Raw genomic sequence first — 16,874 nt, 5'->3', positions numbered from 1 at the left:
TACCACATGTGACATTCATGTAAATATAATAAATATTTATCAACTTGGAAACAATGTTCAGTAAATAGGAAAGGTCAATTGTGATGCTAGTGCAGTTTATGGGATGTTGTTGAGTAATGTATATAGCATTTGATTGGTTATTACATTTCTTTATTAATAATTCAGTAAGTACTTAAAATGTGTCCTTTTCAGGCTCTACATTTTAGCTGATGTGAAAGATACATAAAGAAAAGAGGGTAAAACACGTCGAAGACCTGTTATCTGTGCTTACCTTGATAGGAGGGCAAACAGAGGTTCCTTCCAACGCTAAGAAAGAGTTGAGGCAAAGTTGTGAGGTGGGGCTTAGCCTGACTGAAAGTAGTTTGTGTGATTGTAACTCCAGAATCCCAGTGTAACAGAAAGATAATGAAACAACAAAGGAAACAGATATCATGTCTTCAAAGAATTTGTTAACCATACTGAGGTGCTACAATCACCACAAGGAATTTATTCTGTCTCTGTGGGAAGAGATAAGCAACAACTAAATATGCACTAGGAAATATAGGGTGGAATCTTGGTGGGAGGAAATAAAGGGATGCCTTAAGGAGAGCAGGGCAAAAATGACCCTATATAATGCCTTGTATTATAAGGTAAAATACCTATCTTTTAAAGTGCCAATATTGTGCTGACCATGGGCCAATCATTGACTAAGTCATGTTATCTTTGGTATCCCAGTGATGGTATGATGGTGATCATGATTTTGGATATGCTACAACATCTATATTTTCATAGATGAAATGAATTTCTATGTGGACAATCTGTCTAACCTCTTAAGACTCTATCTAGTAACTCATAGAGTATGATGTAACTCAGAATATTCTAAGGTATGTACTGTGTATTTGCATTTTTTTATTTTATTTGTATCCCTTCCTTCTCCCATACCATCATAGTGTAGACACCCATTCACTTCAGCAGGGATGATTTCAGAAATCACTTTTACATTCTTTACCTCTCTTCCCTTTGTTCTCATTTTCTTGCTTAGAAACAATTGATTAGCTGTCATTTACCTAGGATGCATAAAGAATGCTTCCTTGAACTAAAGAGTATATAAAACAACACATTAATATAGCCAGACAATGAAATAAGGTCCCATTTACTCGTTTCAAAATAGAAAATGAAACTATGAAGATGAACATGTAACTTTATTGTTCAAATATGAGACTTGTAGGAATTTGTTGAGGTCTCCTACCGTAAATTTTCATCTTCATTATGCTCCATTATCTGGCACATATTTGATAGATCAGTTTTAATTAGGACAGTTTTCATATAATGAAGATTTTTGATGAGTTGACTTTGAAAGAGAGGAAGCAGATGTATCACGGATCCTTGGCACTGGGGACCATGAGTTGCCTCTCTGCTGCAGGTTAGGAAAAGGACTGTCATAGGCTGACATATTGCTGAACCTAACTGGAAATTTAGAAGGCTCCACCATCAGTCCAAAATAACTGCTCTGTAATGGAGATGTGATGTGGTTCTGAGAAATAGAAGTAATTGTAGTAGTAACGTTCTCAATGAGGCCATTTGCTTGAGTGTAGCTGCTATGTGAGTGCCAATTTAAAATGCTCAACTGATTTAAAACAGCAGGTTGATCTATCACAATCTGTTCTGTTTGTCTAACTGATATTGATGATGGGGAAGGAAAATCACACGGAGCGAGGGCACTTCTATTAGCGACTGTCTGCCTGGTATAAGGCTTCCATATGAAAGGCACACTTAAACTTGTCGAGGCTGAAAATGCACTCTCCCTGCTAGTTTCAGGAAGAAAATTAGAGTTACAATCGTCTATGTTGCCCCGTGCTTTAACATGCTTCTTCTTGTAATCTCGAACTAATGAAGATATTGGAGAGACATTTTTAATCCCAACTCTTCTTTTTAGTCTTAGTAAAAGTTGGGGATAGCCTCTTTTGAAATTTGGATTATGATAGATCTGTAACTAAAATCAAAGGAGAAAATTATTTAGTTTCTTTATAAACCAAGGTAAAACTGACAAGCAAAACTAAACTATAAGCATTTACTCTTTTAATGATACAAATGAAATAGCATCAAATAAAATACCTCCATTAGTAGTTTTAACATCTTACATATTAGAGAGAGAGGTGTTCTGAAGATGGTGGAAGAATAAGACAGGGAGAATACTTTTCCCCCCACGAATTCTTTCAAAGAACCTTTGAAGCTGAGCAAATTCCACAAAACATCTGAATGCTGGCAGAGGTCATCAAGCCCCCAGAATGGCAGCCCATTGTCTTTGAAAGAAGGTAGGATAAAATATAAAATATAAAAAGAGACACAAAAGACTTAGGGATGGAGATCTGTCCCAGGAAGGGAGTTTTAAAAGAGGAGAAGTTTCCAAACATTAGGAAACACTATCACCAGTGGGTCTGTGGAGAGTGTCGGAACCTCAGAGGGCTACATAACTAGGAGAAAAACAAATAAATAAATAAAACCCACAGATTACGTGCTTAACGGCAACTCCCAGTGCTCGCATTCGCCACCAGCAAGTGGAGGCTGAACAAGAAGAGCAGGCGGTATTGCTTAGGGTAAGGACTGGGCCTGGATGCCCTGAGGGCAATTGGAGGGAGCTAACATGAGACAGCAACTTAAACTGTGGGATAGCAAGAGAGAGAGAGAAAATTAACCAGCGAAAATCACACTAACGGAACACACTGCCAGCCATCCGCAGAACAAAAGAAAGACTGAACAATTCCAGAGAAGAGCTAGTCAGCTGTGGACTAGTCAATCCCCTGCCGGAGGCAGGAGGCAGGAGGGAGGGTAAAGTGACAAACTCGGCCCCAGAGACGGCATCCCCTACCAAACTGCAAACAGGCTTCCAGTTTCTAACCAAAGACTTCCTGAGATTCTGGATGGTTGACATCCACCAGGAGGGTTGCGGCTAGAGACCAGCTCCCCAGAGCAGATACAAGGCGCACCAAACTGCTGCGCGTGGAAACTGAGGCTGGGACCACTGAGGGGATAAGGCGCACTGCACCCAGGGAGAGTGTGCTCGTCAAGCTCCTGGCCTCCTGAGCTGCTCGGGCCGGGGAAGGCACAAAACGCAGGCCCAACCGAGTCTGTGCTTTTGTGCAGACCCCGAAAACTGGAACCGCATGCAACTCAGAGCCCACTCCCTATAGAGCAGCCTGGAGCCTGAGCAGTGTAGACGGGGAAAGCACACACGCCGAGAGAGGGGGCAAACCCAGTGTGGCTGGAGCACTGCAATTGCTCCCCACACAGGCCAGTGACATTTCTCTGCAGTGCCCCTCCCTCCCCACAACACGACTGAACAAGCAAACCAAAACAAGAGACAACATCCACCTGCTTGTGTCAGGGCGGAAGTTAGACACAGAAGAGACCTGCAAACACAAGCCAAAGAAACAAAGGGAACCGCTTCAGAAGTGACCGGTGCAACAGATTAAAATCCCTGTGGTCAACACCAACTAAACCGGAAGGGGCCTATAGATATCGAGAAGTGTAAGCTAGAACAAGGAGCTGTATGAAACTGAACCAAACCCACTCTGCACGGAACAGCTCCAGAGAAATTCATACATATATTTTTACTATTTTTTTTAATTAAAAATTTTTTTATCTTTTCTTTTTTTTAATTTTCTCTTTTATTTTCTTTTAAAATTCCTTATTACTACTCTATTACTCCTTAATTGTCATTTTCTTTTATTTTTTTTAAACTCCTTTATTACTCCTCCATTACTCCTTAATTTTCATTTTCATATATTTTTACTATTGTTTAATTATTTTTTTTCCTGATTTGTCTTTTCTTCTATGATTTTCTTTCAGTGTCCTCTATTACTCCTTAACTTTCATTTTCATTCTCATATAATTTTATGATTTTTTAAATTAAACACTTTTATTTTCTTTTAAAGTCCTCTATTACTCCTTAATTTTCATTTTCATTTCACTCTAACTTTGCAAATTAAAAGAAGACCCTATTTTTAAAGTGACATTCATATATATTTCTTAAATTTTTGTGTTTTTGTTGTTAATATTGTATTTTTAAGAGTCTAACCTCTACTCTAGATTTTTCATCTTTGTTTTTCAGTATTTGATATCAATTTTGGACATTAAGAATCCAATATTCAGTACCCATTTTTACTCAGGAGTGTGTTGATTACTTTCTCCCCCTTTTGACTCTCCATTTTCTCCCCCAGATCACCTCTATTTCCTCCCTCCCCCTTCTCTTCTCAATCCAATTCTGTGAAACTCTGTGGGTGTTCTGGGCTATGGAGAACACTTAGGGAAGAGAGTACTGCATAGATCTCTCTCTCTCTCCTCTTGAGTCCCCCATTTTCTCCTCCTGCTCATCTCTATCTCCTTCCTCCCTCTCCTCTTCTTCATGTAACTTTGTGAAACTCTCTGGGTGTCCCTCACTGTGGAGAATCTTTTCACCATTAACCAAGAAGTTTTATTATCAATGCTGTATAGTTAGAGAAGCCTTGAGGCTACTGGAAGAATAAGATTGAAATCCAGAGGCAGGAGACTTAAGCCCAAAACATGAGAACACCAAAGAACTCCTGACTACAGGGAAGATTAAGTAATAAGAGATCACCCCAAAGCCTCCATACCTACACTGAAACCAACCACCACCCAAGAGCCAATAAGTTCCAGAGCAAGACATACCATGCAAATTCTCCAGCAACGCAGGAACATAGCCCTGAGCGTCAACATACAGGCTACCCAAAGTCACACCAAACACACAGACACATCTCAAAACTCACTACTGGACACTCCATTGCACTCCAGAGAGAGGAAATCCAGCTCCACTCACCAGAACACAGACACAAGTTTCCCTAACCAAGAAACATTGACAAGCCAATCATCCAACCCCACCCACCGGGAGAAACCTCCACAAAGAAAAGGAACCACAGACCACCAGAACACAGAAAGGCCACTCCAAACACAGCAATCTAAACTGATGAAAAGGCAGAGAAATACCCAACAAGTAAAGGACCATGAAAAATGCCCACCAAGCCAAACAAAAAAGGAGGAGATAGGGAATCTACCTGAAAAAGAATTTAGAATAATGATACTAACAATGATCCAAAATTTTGAAAACAAAATGGAGTTACAGATAAATAGGCTGGAGACTAGGATTGAGAAGATACAAGAAATGTTTAACAAGGACCTAGAAGAAATAAAAAAGAGTCAGTACATAATGAATAATGCAATAAATGAGATCCAAAACACTCTGGAGGGAATCAAGAGTATAATAACGGAGGCAGAAGATAAGATAAGTGAGGTAGGAGATGAAATGGTGGAAATAAATGAAGCAGAGAGCAAAAAAGAAAAAAAGAATAAAAAGAAATGAGGACAACCTCAGGGAACTCTGGGAAATGTGAAATGCCCCAACATACGAATCATAGGAGTCCCAGAAGAAGAAGACAAAAAGAAAGGCCATGAGAAAATACTTGAGGAGATAATAGCTGAAAGCTTCTCTAAAATGGGGAATGAAATAGTTACACAAGTCCTAGAAACCCAGAGAGTCCCAAACAGGATAAACCCAAGGTGAAACACCTCAAGACACTTATTAATCAAACTAACAAAGATCAAACACAAAGAACAAATATTAAAAGCAGCAAGGGAGAAACAACAAATAACACACAAAGGGATTCCCCTAAGGATAACACCTGACCTATCAAAAAAACTCTTCAGGCCAGAAGGGAATGGCAGGACATACTTAAAGTAAGGAAAGAGAATAAACTACAAACCGGATTATTGTACCCAGCAAGGATCTCATTCAGACTTGAAGGAGAATTCAAAAGCTTTACAGACAAGCAAAAGCTGAGAGAATTCAGCACCACCAAACCAGCTCTTCAACAAATGCTAAAGGATCTACTCTAGACAGGAAACACAGAAAGCTTGTATAAAAGCAAACACAAAACAACAAAATAAATGACAATGGGACCATTCCTATCAATAATTACCTTTAATGTAAATGGGCTGAATGCCCCAACCAAAAGACAAAGACTGGCTGAATGGATACAAAAACAAGACCCCTATATAAGCTCTCTACAAGAGACTCACCTCAAAACAAGGGACACATACAGACTGAAAGTGAAGGGATAGAAAAAATAATTTCACGCAAATGGAGACCAAAAGAAAGCAGGAGTCACAATACTCATATCAGATAAAATAGACTTTAAAATAAAGACTGTGAGCCACTATGGAGAACACTGTGGAGATTTCTTAAAAAACTGGAAATAGAACTGTCATATGACCCAGCAATCCCGCTCCTGGGCATACACACCAAGGAAACCAGATCTGAAAGAGACACATGTACCCCTATGTTCATCACAGCACTGTTGATAATAGCAAGGACATGGAAACAACCTGGATGCCCATCAGTAGACGAATGAATAAGGAAGCTTTGGTACATATACACTATGGAATATTACTCAGCCATTAAAAAGAATTCATTTGAATCAGTTCTAATGAGATGGATGAAACTGGAGCCCATTATGCAGAGTGAAGTAAGCCATAAAGATAAAGACCAATACAGTATACTAACACACACACATATATATATATATATATATATATATGGAATTTTAGAAGATGATAATGACATCCCTCTATGCAAAACAGAAAAAGAGACACAGATGTATAGAACAGACTTTTAGACTCTGTGGGAGAAGGCGAGGGTGGGATGTTTAGAGAGAACAACATTGAAACAAGTATACTATCAAGGGTGAAACAGATCACCAGCCCAGGTTGGATGCATGAGACAGGTGCTCAGGGCTGGTGCACTGGAAAGACCCAGAGGGATGGGATGTAAAGGGAGGCAGGAGAGGGGATCGGAATGGGGAAGATATATAAATCCGTGGCTGATTCATGTCAATGTATGGCAAAAACCACTGCAATATTGTAAAGTAATTAGCCTCCAATGAATAAAAATAAATCAGAAAAAAATTAAACAAATAGATAAGTAAAGGCTGTGAAAAGAGACAAAGAAGGACACTACATAATGATCAAAGCATGAAACCAAGAAGAAGATATAACAATTATATATATATATATATATATATATATATATATATATGCACCCAACATAGGAGGACCACAATATGTAAGGCAAATGCTAATGAGTATGAAAGGGGAAATTAACAATAACACAATAATAGTGGGAGACTTTACTACCCTACTCACACCTATGCATAGATATACTAAATAGAAAATTAACAAGGAAACACAAACTTTAAATGACACAATGGACCAGCTAGACCTCATTGATATCGATAGGACATTGCACCCAAAACAATCAATTTCACCTTTTTCTCAAGTGCACACGGAACCTTCTCCAGAATACAACACATCCTGGGCCACAAATCTAGCCTTGGGAAATTCAAAAAAATTGAAATCATTCCAGCCATCATTTCTGACCACAATGCAGTGAGACTCGATCTCAATTACAGGAAGAAAACTATTAAAAATTCAAACATATGGAGGATAAATAACACGCTTATGAATAACCAACAAATCATAGAGGAATTAAAAAAAGAAATCAAAATATGCATAGAAACAAATGAAAATGAAAACACAACAACTCCAAACCTATGGGACACTGTAAAAGCAGTGCTAGGGGGAAGGTTCATAGCAATACAGGCTTACCTCAAGAAACAAGAAAAAAGTCAAATGAATACCTAGCTCTACACCTAAAGCAACTAGAGAAGAAAGAAATGAAGAACCCCAGGGTGAGTAGAAGGAAAGAAATCTTAAAAATAAGGGTAGAAATGAATGCAAAAAGAGAGAGAGAGAGACCATAGCAAAAGTCAACAAAGCTAAAAGCTGGGTCTTGGAGTAGATATACAAAATTGACAAACTGTTAGCAAGACTCATTAAGAATCGAAGGGAGAAGAACCAAATCAACAAAATTAGAAATGAAAATGGAGAGATCACAACAGACAACACTGAAATACAAAGGGTCATAAGATATTACTACCAGCAGCTCTATGCCAGTAAAATGGAAAACTTGGAAGAAATGGACAAATTCCTAGAAAAGCATAACTTTCCAAAACTGAGCCAGGAAGAAACAGAAGATCTTAACAGACACATCACAAGCAAGGAAATCGAAATTGTAATCAGAAATCTTCCAGCAAACAAAAGCCCAGGACCAGATCGCTTCACAGCTGAATTCTATCAAAAACTGAGAGAAGAGCTAACACCTATCTTACTCAAACTCTTCCAGAAAACTGCAGAAGAAGGTAAACTTCCAAACTCATTCTATGAGGCCACCATCACCCTAATCTAAAACCAGACAAAGATGCCACAAAAAAAGGAAAACTACAGGCCAATATCACTGATGAACATAGATGCAAAAATCCTTCACAAAATTCTAGCAAACAGAATCCAACAACATATGAAAAAGATCATACATCATCACCAAGTAGGCTTTATCCCAGGAATGCAAGGAGTCTTTAATATCCACAAATCAATCAATGTCATACACCATATTAACAAATTGAAAGATAAAATCCATATGATTATCTCAATAGATGCAGAAAAAGCCTTTGACAAAATTCAACATCCATTTATGATAAAAAAAAAACTCTCCAGAAAGCAGGAATAGAAGGAACATGCTGCTACTGCTAAGACACTTCAGTCGTGTCTGACTCTGTGTGACCCCATCCCTGGGATTCTCCAGGCAAGAACACTGGAGTGGGTTGCCATTTCCTTCTCCAATGCATAAAGGTGAAAAGTGAAAGTGAAGTCGCTCAGTCATGTCTGACTCTTCGCAACCCCATGGGCTGCAGCCTACCAGGCTCCTCCATCCATGAGATTTTCCAGGCAAGAGTACTGGAGTGGGGTGCCATTGCCTTCTCTGAGAAGGTACATACTGAAACACAATAAAAGCTATATATGACAAACCCACAGTAAACATTATCCTCAATGGTGAAAACTTGAAAGCATTTGAAGGCATTCCCCTAAAATCAGGAACAAGACAAGTGTACCCATTTTTACCACTACTACTCAACATAGATTTGGAAGTTTTGCCCACAGCAATCAGAGCAGAAAAAGAACTCAAAGGAATCCAGATAGGAAAAGAAGAATGAAACTCTCACTGTTTGCAGATGACATGATCCTCTACATAGAAAACCCTAAAGATTCTACCAGAATTACTGGAGCTAATCAATGAATATAGTAAAGTTGCAAGAATAAAATTAACACACAGAAACCCCTTGCATCCCTATGCATTAACAATTAGAAAACAAAAAGAGAAATTAAGGAAACAATACCATTCACCATTGCAACAAAAACAATAAAATACTTAGGAGTATATCAACCTAAAGAAACAAAAAGACCTATACATAGAAAATTATAAAACACTGATGAAAGAAATCAAAGAGGACACAAACAGATGGAGAAACATACCGTGTTCATGGATAGGAAGAATCAATATTGTCAAAATGGCTATTCTACCCAAAGCAATCTATAGATTCAATGCAATCCCTATCAAGCTACCAACGGTATTCTTCACAGAACAAGAACAAATTATTTCACAATTTGTATGGAAATACAAAAAACCTCGAATAGCCAAAGCAATCTTGAGAAAGAAGAATGGAACTGGAGGAATCAACCTGCCTGACTTCAGGCTCTACTACAAAGCCACAGTCATCAAGACACTATGGTACAGGCACAAACACAGAAATATAGATCAATGGAACAAAATAGAAATCCCAGAGATAAATCCATGTACCTGTGGACACCTTAAATTCGACAACGGAAGCAAGAATATACAACGGAAAAAAGACAACCTCTTTAACAAGTGGTGCTGGGAAAACTGGTCAACCATTTGTAAAACAATGAAACTAGGACACTTTTTAACACCATACACAAAAGTAAACTCAAAATGGATTAAAGATCTAAATGTAAGACCAGAAACTATAAAACTCCTAGAGGAGAACATAGGCAAAATACTCTCCGACATAAATCAAAGAAAGATCCTCTGTGACCCATTTGCCAGAATATTGGAAATAAAAGTAAAAATAAACAAATGGGACCTAACTAAATTTAAAAGCCTTTGCACAACAAAGGAAACTATAAGCAAGGTGAAAACACAGCCTTCAGATTGGGAGAAAATAATAGCAAATGAAGAGACAGACAAAGGATTAATCTCAAAAATATACAAGCAACTCCTGAAGCTCAATTCCAGAAATAGAAATGACTCAATCAAAAAATGGGCCAAAGATCTATACAGACATTTTTCCAAAGAAGACATATAGATGTCTAACAAACACATGAAAAGATGCTCAACATCACTCATTATCAGAGAAATGCAAATCAAAACCTCAATGAGGTACAATTACACACCACTCAGAATGGTTGCTATCTAAAAGTCTACAAGCAATGAATGCTGGAGAGGGTGTGGAGAAAAGGGAACCCTCTTACACTGTTGGTGGGAATGCAAACTAGTACAGCCACTATGGAAAACAGTGTGGAGATTCCTTAAAAACCTGGAAATAGAACTTCCATATGACCCAGCAATCCCACTCCTGGGCATACACACCAAGGAAACCAGATCTGAAAGAGACACGTGTACCCCTATGTTCATCCTAGCACAGTTTATAATAGCAAGGACATGGAACCAACCTAGAGCCCATCAGCAGACAAATGGATAAGGAAGCTGTGGTACATATACACAATGGAATATTACTCAGCCATTAAAAGAATTCATTGGAATCAGTTCTAATGAGATGGATGAAACTGGAGCCCATTATACAGAGTGAATTAAGCCAGGAAGATAAAGACCAATACAGTATACTAATGCATATATATGGAATTTAAAAAGATGGTAATGATAACCCTATATGCAAAACAGAAAAAGAGACACAGATGTACAGAACAAAATTTTGGACTCTGTGGGAGAAGGCGAGGGTGGGATGTTCTGAGAGAATAACATTGAAACAAGTATACTATCAAGGGTGAAACAGGTCACCAGCCCAGCTTGGATGCATGAGACAACTGCTCAGAGCTGGTGCACTGGAAAGACCCAGAGGGATGGGATGGAGAGGGAGGCAGGAGGGGGGATCGGGATGGGGAACACATGTAAATCCGTGGCTGATTCATGTCAATGTATGGGAAGAACCACTACAGTATTGTAAAGTAATTAGACTCCAACTAATAAAAATAAATGGAAGAAATAAAAGCAGCAAGAGAGAAACAACAAATAAGGGACAAGTGGATTCCCATAAGGATAGCATCTAATCTTTCAATAGAAATTCTTCAGGCCAGAAAGGAATGGCAGGACACACTTAAAGTAATGAAAGAGAAAAACCTACAACCCAGATTATTATACCCAGAAGGATCTGACTCAAATATGAAGGAGAAATCAGAAGCTTTACAGACAAGCAAAAGCTGAGAGAATTCAGCACCATCAAACCAGCTCTCCAACAAGTGCTAAAGGATCTTCTCTAGACAGGAAACACAGAAAGGATATATAAACTCAAACTCAAAATAACAAAGTAAATGGCAATGGGATCTTACTTATCAATAATTACCTTCAATGTATATGTGTTGAATGCCCCAACCAAAAGACAAAGACTGGCTGAATGGATACAAAAACAAGACCCTTATATATCTTGTCTACAAGAGATCCACCTCAAAACAAGGGACACATACAGACTGAAAGTGAAGGGTTGGAAAAAGATATTCCATGAAAATAGAGACAAAAAGAAAGCAGGAGTAGCAATACTCATATCAAATAAAATAGACTTTAAAATAAAGGCTGTGAAAAGAGACAAAGAAGGACACTACATAATGTTCAAAGCATCAATCCAAGAAGAAGACATAAAAATTATAAATATATATGCACCCAACAAAGGGGCACCACACTATGTAAGGCAAATGCTAACAAGTATGAAAGGGGAAATTAACAATAACACAATAGTAGTGGGAGACCTTGACATCCCACTCACACCTATGGATATGTCAGCTAAACAGAAAATTAACAAGGAAACACAAACTTTAAATGACACAATGGACCAGTTAGACTTAATTGATATCTGTAAGACATTTCACCACAAAACAATGAATTTCACCTTTTTTCTCAAGTGCACATGGATCCTTCTCCAGGATAGATCACATCCTGGGCCACAAATCGAGCCTTGGTAAATTCAAAAAATTGAGATCATTCCAAGCATCTCCAGACCACAATGCTGTAAGATTAAATGTCAATTACAGGAGAAAAACTATTAAAAATTCCAACATATGGAGGCTGAACAACACTCTTCTGATTAACCAACAAATCACAGAAGAAATAAAAAAAGAAATCAAAATATGCATACAAATGAATGAAAATGAAAACACAACATCCACAAACCTACGGGACACTGTAAAAGCAGTGCTTAGGGGAAGGTTCATAGCAATACAGGCTTACCTCAAGAAAGAGGAAAAAATTCAGATAAATAACCTAACTCTACACCTAAAGTAACTAGAAAAGGAGGAAATGAAGAACTCCAGGGTAAGTAGAAGGAAAGAAATAATAAAATAGAGCAGAAATAAATGCAAAAAAGAAACAAACAGACTATAGCAAAAATCAACAAAGCTGAAAGCTGGTTCTTTGAGGAGATAAATAAAATTGACAAACCACTGGCCAGACTCATCAAGTTAAAAAGGGGAAGAATCAAATTTAAGAAAATTAAAAATGAAAATGGAGAAATCACAAGAGACTATACAGTAATGAAGGACCATAAGAAACTACTGTCAGCAACTATATGCCAATAAAATGGACAACTTGATGAAATGGACAAATTCTTAGAAAAGTACAACTTTCCAAAACTGAATGAGGAAGAAATGGTAAATGTAACAGACACATCACAAGCACGGAGATCTAAAATGTAGTCAGAAGCCTTTCAGTAAAAAAAAAAGCAAGCCCAGGACCAAATGGCTTCACAGCGGAAAAATTTTAGAGAAGAGCTAACACCTATCCTACTCAAACTCTTCCAGAAAATTGGAGAGGAATGTAAACTTTCAAACTCATTCTGTTAGGCCACCATCACCCTAATACCAATACCAGACAAAGATGCCACAAAAAAAGAAAACTACAGACCAATATGACTGAGGAACATAGATGTAAAAATGTTTAACAAAATCTTATCAAACAGAATCCAGCAACATGTTAAAAAATAATACATCATGGCTAACTGGGCTTTATACCAGGGATGAAATTATTCTTTAATACTCACAAATTAATCAATGCAATACACCACATTAACAAATTGAAAAATAAAAACCATATGATTTTCTCAATAGATGCAGAGAATTCCTTTGACAAAATTCAACATCCATTTATGATAAAAAAAACCCTCCAGAAAGCAGGAATAGGAGGAACATACCTCAACATAATAAAAGCTGTATATGACAAACCCACAGCAAACATTATCCTCAATGGTGAAAAACTGAAAGCATTTCCCCTAAAGGAAATGTTCCTAAAGGAACAAAACATGGGTGCCCACTCTGGCCACTACTATACAACATAGTTTTGTAAGTTTTGGCTACAGCAATCAGAGCAGAAAACAAATAAAAGGATTCCAGATTGGAAAAGAAGAAGTAAAACTCTATGTGCAGATGAAATGATCCTCTACATAGAAAACCCTAAAGACTCCACGAGAAAATTACCACATCTAATCAATGAATATAGTAAAGTTGCAGGATACATAATTAACACACATAAATCCCTTGCATTCCTAAACACTAACAATGAGAAAACAGAAAGAGAATTTAAGGAAACAATTCCATCCACCATTACAACGAAAGGAACAAAATACTTAGGAGTACATCTACCTAGGGAAAAAAAAAACATATATATATATATATATATATATATATATATATATATATATATATATATAAACTATTAACCACTGATGAAAGAAATCATAGAGGACACAAATAGAAGGCAAAATATACTATGTTCATGGATTTGAAGAACCAATATAGTGAAAATGAGTTTACTACCCAAAAATACCTATAGATTCAAAGCAATCCCTATCAAGCTACCAATGGTATTTGTCACAGAACTGGAACAAATAATTTCACAATTTGTATGGAAATATAAAAACCTCGAATAGTCAAAGCAATCTTGAGAAAGAAATGGAATTGGAGGAATCAACCTTCCTGACTTCAGGTTACACTACAAAGCTGCAGTCATCAAGACAGTATGGTACTGGCACAAAGACACAAATATAGAACAATGGAACATAATGGAAAACCCAGAGATAAATCCACACACCTATGGACACCTTATCTTTGACAAAGGAGGCAGGATATACAATGGAGAAAAGACAATCTCTTTAACAAGTGGTGCTGGTAAAACTGATCAACCACTTGTAAAAGAATGAAACTAAAACACTTTCTAACATCATACAAAAAAAGAAACTCAAAATGTATGAAAGATTTAAATGTAAGACCAGAAACTATAAAACTGCTAGAGGAAAACATAGGCAAATCACTCTCCGACATAAATCACAGCAGGACCTTCTATGACCCACCTCCAATAGTAATGGATATAAAAGCAAAAATAAACAAATAGGACCTAATTAAACTGAAAAGCTTTTGCACAACGAAGGAAACTATAAGCAAGGTGAAAAGACAGCCTTCAGAATGGGAGAAAATAATAGCAAATGAAGCAACTGACAAAGAATTAATCTCAAAAATATGCAAGCAACTCTTGCAGCTCAATTCCAGATATGATACATAAATGACCCAATTAAATATGGGATAAAGAACTAAACAGACACTTCTCCAAAGAAGACATACAGATGGCTAACAAACACATGAAAAGGTACTCAACATCACACTTTATCAGAGAAATGCAAATCAAAACCACAATGAGGTACCATCTTACATCAATCAGAATGACTGCTATCCAAAAGTCTACAAACAATAAATGCTGGAGAGGCTGTGGAGAAAAGGGTACCCTCTCACACTGTTGGTGGAAATGCAAACTAGTACAGCCACTCTGGAGAACAGTGTGGAGATTCCATTAAAAACCGGAAATAGAACTGCCATATGACCCAGCAATCCCACTGCTGGGCATACACACTGAGAAAACCAGAACCGAAAGAGACACTTGTACCCAAATGTTCATCACAGGACTGTTTAAAATAGCCAGGACATGGAAGCAACCTAGATTTCCATCAGCAGACGAATGGATAAGAAAACGGTGGTACATGTACACAATGGAATATTACTCAGCCATTATAAAGAATACATTTGAATCAGTTCTAATGAGGTGGATGAAACTGGAGCTTTAGAGTGAATTAAGCCAGAAAGAAAAACGCCAATACAGTATACCAAAGCATATATGTGCAATTTAGAAAGATGGTAACGATAACCTTATATGTGAGACAGCAAAAGAGACACACACATAAAGAACAGTCTTTTCGACTCTGTGGGAGAAGGCAAGGGTGGGATGAATTGAGAGAATAGCATCAAAACATGTATATTAACATATATGAAACAGATCGCTAGTCTAGGTTCAATGCATGAGCACGGTGCTCATTGCTGGTGCACTGGGAAGACACAGAGGGATTGGATGGGGAGGGAGGTGGGAGAGGGGTTCAGGATGGTGAACACATGTACATTCATGGCTGATTCGTGTCATGTATGGAAAAACCACTACAATATTGTAATGTAATTAGTCTCCAATTAAAATTTAAAATATAATTTAAAAAACCATGAAAGCATAAGCACTATAAAAAAAAAAACCTTACATGTTAGAAGCAATTATGATCCTCAAGTAAAAATATGTTCTAAACACATACAGTAAATACCAAGTAAAAATATGTTGTAAACATATATAGTCAATCCCACTTTAATTAGCTTCAGGACTTGTATCCAGTTTCAAGTCACTAGGAATGTTTGTTAAATATCAAATATTTTAACCTCTAGCTGTTCTCAACTTCAAAAAATAAAGCTTTTCAACAGTTTGTTAACTCAATTTTAAATTCAGTTTTAGCTACATATGTGAACATGCTTTCTAGGTTACATGATTTAATCTTACATATTGCTAATAATAAGTGAAAAGTTTGGAATACCTTGCTCAAAACAGAGACATTGTTTTCTTCTTCCAGAAAGTCAGCTAGTGAAGCAGATCTTTGAAAAGTTTGTTGCTTTTTTCTAAACCCATAAAGGTTAAGCTGTCGAACTATACTTTTCACACTACGAGTTTCAAATATTCTGAAAGGGGCCTTTCTTTCTAAGACTTCTTTCTTGAAGACTTCTTCATTGATCACTATAGAAGTGCCACTCTCATCCCACCAAATAGATTTAAACTGATCACTTTCAACTATCTTCCAAAGTTTTTGAGGAAAATTGAGTGAAAGAAAATCGTTCAATTCATCTGTCTCAGAGACAGAAAATGTGTAACGTGGCATTTTTAACACTACTTCCTCAAACAAAGCCTGAAAGGCTGCTTCTTCAATGATAGATCTCAAAACTGAGTCCTCAGTATGTGTGTAATCACACAAAGGGGATCTAATGGTGGTTTCTGAACCAGTTGATTCATCTCTAGGAAGCACATCTTGAATTTCTGAAGAAAAATGTGCCATCTCAAAGAAATATTTCCTCAGATACTTTCCTTATCTGGCTGATTTTACACTCCACAACTTCAAATGCTGCCTGGCTGGCCTACAGAGATAAACTTTCTAGACCATCACAGTGGTTCTCAAAGTAAAAAAGCTGTGACATCACAAAGTCACTGGTCTGGTAGCAATTGAAGGGTAGCTGTGACATCACAAAGTCACTGGTTTCCTAGCAATTGAAGGGTAATGTTCAACCAGTGTCTACTTCTGTATCAACTTAAATACAGGCTGCTTACATAAATAGTA

The 16,874-nt window shown here is 37.3% G+C and overlaps 1 protein-coding gene across 1 annotated transcript; it reads right to left on the bottom strand.

The window, feature by feature from the left end:
- Window positions 1-1,285: 1,285 nt before the first annotated feature.
- On the bottom strand, window positions 1,286-16,595 carry LOC133052475 (heat shock transcription factor, Y-linked-like). The gene is made up of 2 exons (XM_061137388.1): window positions 16,083-16,595; window positions 1,286-1,972 (listed from the first exon to the last, which is right to left on the bottom strand). Exons 1-2 carry the CDS (start codon window positions 16,593-16,595, stop codon window positions 1,286-1,288), a joined length of 1,200 nt encoding a protein of 399 aa, XP_060993371.1.
- Window positions 16,596-16,874: the final 279 nt, after the last annotated feature.

The sequence above is a fragment of the Dama dama genome, chromosome X, assembly GCF_033118175.1.
Source record: "Dama dama isolate Ldn47 chromosome X, ASM3311817v1, whole genome shotgun sequence".
NCBI lineage: Eukaryota > Metazoa > Chordata > Mammalia > Artiodactyla > Cervidae > Dama > Dama dama.
This window is presented reverse-complemented; position numbering and strand designations above follow the sequence as displayed.